Below are 11,068 nucleotides of genomic sequence, written 5' to 3'. Positions count from 1 at the left end.
CACAATTTAAACAGTAGCACAAATGAAGTAAGATGGTGACCCCGAGACCTATGAACGAAAACGGAAGGTATACCTTGAAGTCTCCAACCGCATTGGCACCATTCTCAAAACCCACACGATCCGAAGTACCTACATTTGCACAAAAATATGCAGAAGAATAGCATGAGTACACCAGCGTGGTACCCAGTAAGTATCAAGACTAACCTTGGTGGAGCAGTGACGAGGTAAGTCAAGACAACCACTAGACAATAACCTGTGTGAGCATGTAAATATAAAGCTAATAGTGGAAAGAACGTCAATATAAGGCTAACAGGGGAAGGAATATTAGTATAAAACTAATAACGGAATAATGGAAACAAAATGGCAACAAGAAGTAAATAGGTGATAAAACGACAAAATTAGAACACAGTTAAAAATATGAATAGAATCAATTAGGGAAAATAAATGACAATTCAAGCAATCAAGTTGTTCCAACACATGATCTACAACAAGAATCACTCTGAGGCACCACATCTCATAACCACAAATCATAGGCCACAATTACGAATCTGACAGCCATGGCACCTCATGCCCACATTATCAATCACCTTCGCACGACAAGGTCCACGTGCTACCATGTACATTGTATCAGTGCCAATTGCCAAATAAAATATTCGAGAGATTTATTTAAATAAAATAAGGCATATTAACAATTTTGAATAAAGTAAAGCGTCAAATGAGATTATGAGTTTAATTTAGGAATCAAATAAAGTACAATTTTATGCAAAGTAGAGCATCAAACGGAAAAATGAGTTTAGTTTAGAAATCAAATAGGGTAAAATAAAATAACATTTTTAAATAAAGTAAAACATCGGATAAGTCAACAAATTAAATGTAGAATTATTTAAAGTAAAGTGTAATAACAATTTAAGTAAAGTAAAGCATCAAATAGGGTAATTAGTTTAATTTGAGAATCATTTAATGTAAGTATGAAATATTTTAAATATAGCAAAGCACTAATTGTGAGATAACGAGTTTTATCTTCAGAGTCACATAAAGTAAAGCATGTTAACAATTTCTTTATTTAAAACCATTATGTTACCAACAACTTAACAGAATATAAGATGATGACTCCAAGCAAGTAAATTCATCTTGACAATCAATTCACCAAGTAACAACAGCGGCACAGATTGGCACATTAAGGTAACACAGCATATCACGTAGAATGCATGACTCACACAAGAAGTCATAATCGTTCCAAATAAAGGTAACAACAAATAACCAAATACAATCAAAATACAAGTGAAATGATTTAAGGAAAAACCAATAAATGTTCAACTCAACAAACTGTTCCAGCATAGAATGTACAATAAGAATCACACTGAGGTACCACGCCTTATATTCATATTTCACAAGTTACAATCACGGTCTCCTTATATCGCCGCGTGAGATTTGCATTCATTTTTAAAACATCTTTCCCCGAACTAGCTTCATGCACTTTAGCCCCCTTATCTCGCCGTGTGGCTTCAAGTAATTTCCTTACTAGCAACATGCGCATAAATCCTACCTTATCTTGCCGCATGCGCATCAATACTTACCCTTATACCTCTGGATACGCATCAACATCACAACACAATAATCAACTCGCACCACGTGTCCGTATGTCACAATATTGCCAAATTCAACTATACCAATGTCAACATAACACATAGCCCACGACTCAATCTCAATGTGCATAAGAATCAAAATAACAACAAGATGAATGGGGAAATAACTCAAGTATGAATGATATTCCATAAAATAACAATTTCAATTAAACCATATTAATAGCTCTCAATAGTTACAGCTTCAATTCAATGTATAATAATAAACTCGATAATGAAAGATTTGACATGTAACAAGAACCTCAATAAAATTCAAATAAGAGTAAACTCGAAAATGAAAGGTAGTGTCACACCCCAGCCTTGGGAGGTGCTAGCGACACACGATGCTCGAAGGCCCTTACGAACCCACGTCCATTCTATTCATTTCTTAATCATGAATCTGGGCTAACGAGGCCTCCAAGTGCTACTACCACAATCAAAGGATAAAAACGAGTACAACTAACTTGCAAAAGAACATGGACAGGCTATATATTTTTTGCATAACTGGACCCCACAAGGTTACAACCCATTTTTTTTCAAACAGCCAAACTCTAGTCTACAAACCTCTAAGAGTACCAAAAGAAGTGTGTGTATATATATATATATACCAACAAGAACAGAACCAGATTATCGAAAGGAGCTTAGAACTACCAAACCTTACAGTATAGGATTCATTTAGAATGAATGAAAATCTTACACTAACTCATGCCAAGTAAGAAGGTTTCTCCACATACCTTGTTGTTGATCTAACTAGTCTTCTACAATGATTAAACTTGCCTTTAATGAACCTTCAGAATCAATGCCACCAGATGATAGAGGCTACAACAATGATTCCAAGTTTCTTCAAGCTAAATCCTAATAGAAACGTGCCACTAGATGATAGAGGCTACAACAATGATTCCAAGTTTCTTCAAGCTAAATCCTAATAGAAACGTCTTCTGATTTAATTTAAGCTATTTTGAAACTTCAAAGGAGATGTGAGAGCGTTTGGTGAGTTATGGTGAGTGGTAGTCCTGGAAAATGAAAAAGAGTGAGCCTTACTGCCCTTATATATGTACATCATGCTTTGGAATTCTGCTACTCCACAAATAAAATGGGTCACCCTGCATCAGGTGGTGTGCCCGATGGGACAGTTGGCAAAATCTGGTCGCATGCAGTTGCCTCTTTTACCTGGTAACACATCCCCATCTGATTGGCCGCGCTAGAAGCCACACTTACCGAACTCTACTTAGGTGTGGGGTGTAACATCAATGATTTGGTGACCAGTAATTATCGTATCGGAATCCCATTAGATTCATTGTTTTGAACTCTAGGCCCCCCATTCAATGTGTAATCTTTGATTACTACTTATTTCATTATTTTTCATGGGTAGTTATTTCTTCTTCCATTTTTCTTCTTTTTTGATATCACTATTTAGTCTTTTTTTTTCTTTTTTGGCTCTAGCTAGTTCTTCTGCTTATGAGTTGGATTGAACCTTTTATATATATATATATATATATAAGTGTTCCTAATTCTTGTGAGTTGAGATGGAAAAACTTTTGACCCCAAAAATTCATACTGAATGTCATTTTTTTCCATCTTAAAGATGATGTCAATTCAGAATCATTTAAAGACGATTCAGGAAAAAGAATATTCATTGCTTTCAAGACGAATAACTCGAACCAAACCCCAAAATATATTAAAGAGGCGGAAAGGATACCCTATTTGGATTAGGTGAATTACTACATTTCTACGTTTAAATCGGTGTGGCATCCGGTACCTCCAAATCCTGGATTCGCCTCTGTACATGATAATCTTCAAAATTTGAATTGATTGGTGTTTGTTCTAGCTTAATCCTTGGGGCCTCACGGGTTTTTACCTTTAACTTGGTGTTTCTACAGTTGAATTCCTGATACTTTTTATATGATGCCTAACTGTTTCCTCCTATTCAGATGTGAGATTTGCCTAAAGCGAGTTTCACAACAAACCCTCTTTCAAGTCCAACTACCAGTAATTCAATGTGGGTTGTTACACTCGTCCCCTTAAAAACTCAAACATCCTACCATCGTACGATACTCTAATTCCACTTTGTCAGGACATAAGCCCAACTACTAATGTGTAGTATGCTCCGGCTCAACCTTTGGGGCATCGTACAAGGCTCTCTAGTGTGCTAGATCCACTCGTAATTCGTAAATAAGGCCATATTTAATGTTAGAGATATGACTGTTACTTGTACGTCACTCATCATATAATTCAAAAAACTTATGCTAGTCATACCTTTGCAAAATAGCATCAGTCAACAAGATACGATAATGGTTTATATTTTACATTCTCAAACATGATAAAGGTTAACACGTTTCTTGTATTCTTACAAACACTACACATAAATGTACAGGTATTATTACTAGTTTCTCTTCTACACCCAAGATCATACATGATAGACCATTCCTACTTCTAAAGTAGAAGCATGAGGTACAGTCAATGCATAGGCTGGTGGCCTACTGATCTTTGTCAAAATGTCATATCCAAAATTTATAACCATTTTCTTAAATAAGCTAGATCCTTGTTTGGTTCGGACGTAGGAATGCCCCAATATGTAAGCTATGCCTGATTCCCTAGCTTCCATCAGTTCACGCAACTCCTCTCTTGCACCTCCCTCAATTTTTGGAGTTTCTGGTATGAAAAACCTCACTCTTTTTTTAGGCTTGGTCATCAGTGTAGTGTGCATTTCTCTATGTTTCGATGATCCAACTGATTCAGAACTCACTTCGTTGTCCTCACGAAGTTGAACTCCAGATATATGAGTTGAAGGGGTTCCAAGAACAGTCATGTCCTCCAAATCCTTGGATAAATCATCAGCAGCATTACCATTCAAACCTGTTTTTCCTGTCCTTATAAACTCGGCTATGCTACATACAAGATCATTCTCAAACTGGAGATCATCCTTGTGAGCATCACGATAACCATACCTAACGATGCATCTATAGATGTGCTGATCTCTTGGGCCAATGTGTCCTACAAGGAACCGTTCCTCGTGTCTAACACGAGGAACTGGGACAGATTTGACACAAATGAAAACTAGCACCTGGTGAAAAGCTGGAAAATTAGTAACAAAGTGTGAGAAGATTGCTGGGATTCCAGAAACCAGCTCAGTGTATATCAGGCCAATGCCACGGATCCTTACAATGCCTAGGGTGGGACCTGCACTGAGTAGCCAGTCAATAGAGACCTTATTTTGAACATCAAATTCGTACTTTTTCAGTGAGCCATAGTGCCAAATGCACATCACCATCATGAAAATGAAAGAAATGGCAATAGGCACCCATGCTCCTTCGAAAAATTTCATCAACGAAGCAGAGAAATATAAAGCCTCAATTGTTCCAAAGAAGATCCCAAAGCAAATTGCAAGGAGGACATTTTGGTGCCAACACAAAACAATTACCAATGACATCAAGCAAGTGGAGACCAACATGACAGTTATGACTGCCAAACCTGATGCAAATATGATAAATTATTCATTTACTTTTTGAGTATATAACTAAATTCGCCCCGTGTTTTTTGAGTATGATAGAATCCATACCTGCAGCATTGCCCAGCCTTTTGGTGTCTCTGAAACCAACAGTAACAGCCAAGCATAATATCATTAAGGTCCAGTTAATCTCTGGGATGTAGATTTGGCCGTGTATTTTTGACGACGTATGCACTATTTTGACTCTTGGGAAGCATCCCAATGCAGAGCATTGCTTAATAATTGAAAAGGTTCCTGTTATAGCAGCTTGGCTTGCCACTATTGCAGCCAGCACAGCAATCACCAGAACAGGCCATCTTAGTTTCTCTGAAACAATAATGTAGGAGATGTCAATTATCAGCAGAATTTGCCTACATTATCTTGTCCTAGTAAAATCAACTCCTTAAGATACATACGCGGTACTGAAACATAAAAGCCAATCTGATAGTCATTCTCCATAACATGATGCCGTGACAGATAAGCAGCTTGCCCCATATATGCAAGAACCAATGATGGATAAACCATGAAGGTAAAGGCCATCTGCAAAATGGAACTGGTCTCATATACAATGGTACAATCTCGCGGTGATACCAAGTGTACAGGTCAGTACAATTTACACTAGGGACTATGTTTTGGCATTCTCTTTTTCAACAACAAAAAGGAGAACATTTAGAATAAAGTATTTCTAAAATCTATCTTCAAACTGCATTCATTCATGTCTCTAGTTCGATAATATTTTCCCTTATCAATAGTCACATCAGATTGTAAACACATATCTGGTGATACAAGTGATTATGTACATCTATAATTATTTGGGGGGGAAAATCAAACCAAGATTATCCCAAGACAATAAACAAACAATTATCAACTGATAATATGGGAAGCAGTTGTAAACATTTCAGCACAACTAGCATCAATCCTTAAGGAAATTAAATAGATAAATTCAGCGATTGAGAACAAAGGCTGCTCGAAGCTTCTCTTCTGTGGGGTACAACGTGCTTTCAGATAAAGTAATCGCCTAAGATTGCTGCTAACCATTTGATTGACTATAACAGTTCCTGATCATTTGATTGCTGTAACTATTTTAGACATTTGAATGAGATATCAAGATTAAGCTCCAACAATCAGGCAAGATTGATTTGTCAAAGACTTACATTACATGTATGAGGTTCCATTGGAGACCAATCAGAAATGTTTTCTTCCTGAAGAGAAATCTCTTCTACACTTTCAATTAGGAAAAGAGATTGTATTAGACACGGGAATTAAAATCATATAGGAAACTCATCCTATTTAATGATTCATGCCTTTTGTCTTTTAACAGTAGTGATCTATCAGTTTTTCTGATGTATACTTTGCTGCCTCTCATTCCCTTCTACTCTTCATCCAGATAACGAATTGTGGATTTGAAACCCCTATTTAGTAAATGAAAACTTTTTCTTCTCTGAACATCATCATATGCGAGAGTTGACGAGAAACATAAAGTCTTAAGGATGCCTATCAGGATGGATGAACACATACCTTTATTGACAACTGGGAGAAGTGTCCAAGATCAGCAAACATTGCTTCTGAACCTGAAAGAATGAAATGTCGTATTTGGTGATAATGATTACTGAAAGAAGTAGTAGATATCTATTTTCTTTTGGGAAGACACAGCTATATACTTTCCTGTTATGCAAAGAAGGATTCCTCCCAAGGACATCCAGCCACCTTTTCGAGTTTTCTTCAAGAACTTGAACACGTAAAACGGAGACAATGCTCGATACACTGTCGGATTCCAGTGTATTATATTATATATACCAATAGCACTGATACACAGAAGCCAAATCACGACAACAGGTGCAAACAAAAAGCCAACCCTGTGGGTGCCATAATGCTGAAGGGCAAACAAGGCTATCAGTACGATACATGCAACTGGAACTTCTATATCTGCAAAATTTTCATATTTCAGGAGAACGGATAGCATGTTGTTTTGGGCATAGGTATTAAGAGTTACATTTTATTTTAAATCCTTTACGTGATAGGAAATACAATCAACTAGCAACCAAAGAAAGAAGAAATAATAAAAGGAGAAAAGAATGAACTGAGCCAAATTCTCTAAGATTTCTCAAAATCTTGGACCTTACCTCCACATGATATATCACGCTAATTCGTGATTAACTTGATGATCTATTCCATCTCACAATTAACATAACTCTCATGAAGGTGATCATCCCATATCAACCATAACTACCACAACGATAAATCAAAGTGCCTGTAAGCACAGATTTATACCTTTATGATTCCCTTTATATTCTTCGGAGATGTATCTAATTACACGATGAAGTTCCGCGAGTCCAAAGGACAGTCAAGATTTATGAATGCAGTCAATAGATTATAGCAAAGTAAACCTGCACTACTGTTCAAACTCTGAGATTCTAGAGGGATTAAACATCTGGTAGCAATGAGAAAAAGTGTGGATAATTTTCTCCTCTTCGCTTCGACTGCAGCCCCATTTACAGAACATCAATCGAATGCCACTTCTCCATCCATCGCAAAGACAAAATCGCTTCTATCTTAGAGCTTTTTATAACATAACATTCAACCAACAAATTCTATGCATGGAAACTTTATGCAGAACAAAGAACATGCCTATGTGAGTGCAATGTTCTAACTTAGGGAATCTGCTTTCCGCGCTTGAATCCAAACAAAAAGCAGTATGAAAGTAGTATGACTATTACTTTCTAATGTTTGACATAAAGTTGTATGGTAATCAACAGAATTATTAACTATTTACAAAACATAATGTAACAGATTGAACGATAAAAGGTCTGTCAAACTATTGAATATGTTAGCTGATCTGAAAACATACAGTCTCTTTTGTCAACTTTTCTTCAGCGTTAAGCAGATAAAAAGCTGCATATATACCAAAAATGATCAGACAGAACAAGGTTAAAAATCTTACATAAGTGATGATCTTTTCCCAAAGAGAGTTCAGCACCAGAAATCGCAGAGAAAACTGCCAAAAAAAAAAAATGAATTCAATAACTAATACCAAATTGAGGTTTCAACCAACCAAACAGAAAACAGTGGCATACCAGAAATAGCAGGTGTAAGAATGCCATCCCCTATTACCATACAAGCTCCAAGTAGAGATAATACAAGTAGAAATTTCTGTAATACTCTATACCCCTCAAGAGTTGATTTAAGTTTTGCCCCAAAAGAAGTTTGCAAAGGACTAGTATTAATATCCTTCTTGTAGGTTGATAATTCTTCATCTGCTGACTGAGAATTTGGCAATAAATTCACTTTGACATGTCTACAGAGGAGTGAATATAGAGCAAATGTACCTCCTTCACCATTATCATCAGCTTTAAGCACAATGAACACATATTTCAACAGAGGAATCAAAGTCAATGTCCAAAAGATAAATGATAAAACACCATAGACTTCTTCATTCGTTTCTGTGTTTTCAATGTCTTCAGCAAAAGTACTTGTATATACATAGAGTGGGGAGGTACTCAAATCCCCATAAACAACTCCCAAACTTTGATATGCTAATGTCAACACTGTCCTCCAAGATTCTTTCTGCAAAATCAGCAACATCTTTTTTTTGTCAGGAAATCACAACACATTAACAACATGTACAATTGTACAGAAGACTCACCTTTACACGATTCTGATAAAACCCTGTTTCAAGATCCATGGCGTGTCCTTAAGAAACCGTTTTCATAGCAATATTTACAATTTACCTTAACGTCCGTATAGTAGTAGTGCACAATATATTAGAGAATTGCACGAACAAGAAAAGCCAAAGATATATATATATATATATATATATATATATATATATATATATATATATATATATATTTGGTGTTAACCCAGAGAATACTGATAGAAACTTGGGAGTAGAAGAATAAGAGCAGAGAGTCTTCTCACATGACAGGGAGACAGACAGCACAATTATAAAAGTATTTTTATTACTATGAAAGAAAGGAAGAAAACAAGAACGTGAGATATAGTTGTATATAGTTTGTGTGTGCGTGCTTCTCGTCGTGGGTGGAGAGTTCCTTGTGTGACAGTTTGCTTATGGGAGTTTTTGTTTTTATTTTATTTATCTTTTTTATTAATTTTATTCTTTTTGCTTCTGGGAGTTTTCTTGTTAGGTTAGGGAAAGGATTTGTATTGACAGCATAAAGTTATTTCAAAAGAATTTAAGTTATATAAATATTTTTAAATTATATTTGTATATTTTAGTCTGTAATATAGGTTAGTTATCTTTAACAAGTATCACTTAATGCTTATCAAGAAATGTATATATGTATACTCAGACAAATTATTTAAGTGTGTAAATGTTTTTGACGTAGAACTTAAATTCTAATTTAAATAACTTACAACAACATATAATAACTACTCCCTCCGTTCACTTTTACTTGGTGGCAAGTTTTGACTTTTCACGCACCTTAAAAAATAATAAACGAAGTACATAATTTACCATGATACCTATATTAATCGATGCATATTTTATTGGATTTTGAGAAAATAATTTGAAATGAGTAATAAATAATGTGGGTATAACAGGAAAAAAAGTTTGTTTTCTTTTGATATGCGCAAAGAGACAAGTAAAAATGAAAATTTATTTTTAGTATACATGCCAAGTAAAAGTGAACGGAGAGAGTACTTATAACAAGTCAAAAATAGTACCTTAAAAAATAAAATAAACTATCGATTGTAATTTTTTTTACACAATCAGTATAATTTAAGTATTTAACTTGTTACTTGTTCATAGATAATTTATTGCACTTATTATTGATTGTTACAGGCAATTATCTTTTCTATTGATTTAAAAAATTTGTTTTCAATTTCTTGCTTTTGGTAGACTTTAGTACCCTCGGTTGCGGCATAGGGACAACATGTCTACGTTTGCGCTTATATCAGACAGAAATTTGTATTTATAGTATATTTTGCAGATTCTTGGAATTATTCTATTTATTGCAGTGAAGTCCTTTTTTCTGTCGTTTCAGCTTAGTTGACTTTTCTTGGGTTATGAAAACGAAGGTTCTCAGAATTAGTTTTGGATGAGATCTTACGCAGGTGCTCATTGGATATTCTCTAAGTAAGAAGGACAAATTTGTTGAACACATTTGTTTATTGAAAGCCACTTGAGCTAAATTAGGTTAGGTTGATTTATTTTTATATACTGTAAAACATGGATATTTATAAATTTTGATAAGCACTACAAGTTATAAATTGTTCACATTAAAATAACGAAACATAAAACCATTATAAATATTAGTCAAAGTTTATTAAATTAGGAACCATTCAAAATATTGAGATTGAACAGAAAGTATTAAATACAATCAATTAAAATGGGATCAAGAGGGGAACCAGGTATACCGCCGTATACCGTTCTTTCTTAAGTGGATTTTCTGAATACTTATCCGTTTATTTTTATTTGTCTACAATAGACTTTGCACGCCTCTTAAAAGAATAGATGAATTGCATATTTTAATATAGTACCAATAATAATAATAGTATTTGAGAAGTTTTGGAAAATTATTTTAGAAATGAGTAATTAATGATAAGGGTAAAACATAAAAAATATATAGTCCTCTCTTGATTTGCTAAAATTGATAAGTAAAAGTGAAACCATATTTTTAATATAGTGAATAATTATAAGTGAAAGGAGGAAGTATATTCTTTCTCTTCTGGTTAATTTTTCGTAACGTCATCAAACTTATTATTTTTCTCCCAAATCTTATGGTTTGTTCTCAAGAAATAAACTTGGCCGGTTGGGGTGAGAAGTTTGGGCAAACGAATTTCGAACTTTTTGGATTTTTGTTTTGAATTTTGGACTATGGATTGGATTTTGGATTTAATTTTAAAATTTTTTGGATATTGTATTTTGTACTTTAGAAGTTCCGAAATTTTTATACTTTAGATTTAGTCCATTATCCATATGCCAATAGTAATACGTTCA

At 34.6% G+C, this 11,068-nt stretch overlaps 1 protein-coding gene across 1 annotated transcript; it reads right to left on the bottom strand.

Annotated features, from left to right (window-relative positions):
* Positions 1-3,850: 3,850 nt before the first annotated feature.
* Positions 3,851-8,896, bottom strand: LOC109209523 (potassium transporter 6-like). Its single transcript, XM_019372809.1, has 8 exons — positions 8,753-8,896; positions 8,184-8,673; positions 8,051-8,104; positions 6,775-7,035; positions 6,628-6,680; positions 5,526-5,649; positions 5,182-5,436; positions 3,851-5,093 (listed from the first exon to the last, which is right to left on the bottom strand). The coding sequence occupies exons 1-8, from the start codon at positions 8,789-8,791 to the stop codon at positions 4,030-4,032; spliced, it is 2,340 nt and encodes a 779-aa protein (XP_019228354.1). The 5' UTR covers positions 8,792-8,896; the 3' UTR covers positions 3,851-4,029.
* Between the last annotated feature and the right edge of the window lie 2,172 nt (positions 8,897-11,068).

The sequence above is a fragment of the Nicotiana attenuata genome, unplaced genomic scaffold (assembly GCF_001879085.1).
Source record: "Nicotiana attenuata strain UT unplaced genomic scaffold, NIATTr2, whole genome shotgun sequence".
In the NCBI taxonomy this organism is placed as follows: Eukaryota; Viridiplantae; Streptophyta; class Magnoliopsida; order Solanales; family Solanaceae; genus Nicotiana; species Nicotiana attenuata.
Note: the sequence above shows the minus strand (reverse complement) of the source record. Positions and strands in the feature narration are given on the sequence as shown.

Excerpts from the sequence above, each read along its gene's own strand:
- LOC109209523 (XM_019372809.1), bottom strand. The coding sequence starts at position 8,791 with ATGGATCTTGAAACAGGGTTTTATCAGAATCGTGTAAAG. Across the intron at positions 8,674-8,752 it reads TTTATCAGAATCGTGTAAAG|AAAGAATCTTGGAGGACAGT; the intron begins GTGAGTCTTCTG and ends CTGATTTTGCAG. Across the intron at positions 5,437-5,525 it reads CTTTTATGTTTCAGTACCGC|AGAAACTAAGATGGCCTGTT; the intron begins GTATGTATCTTA and ends TTATTGTTTCAG.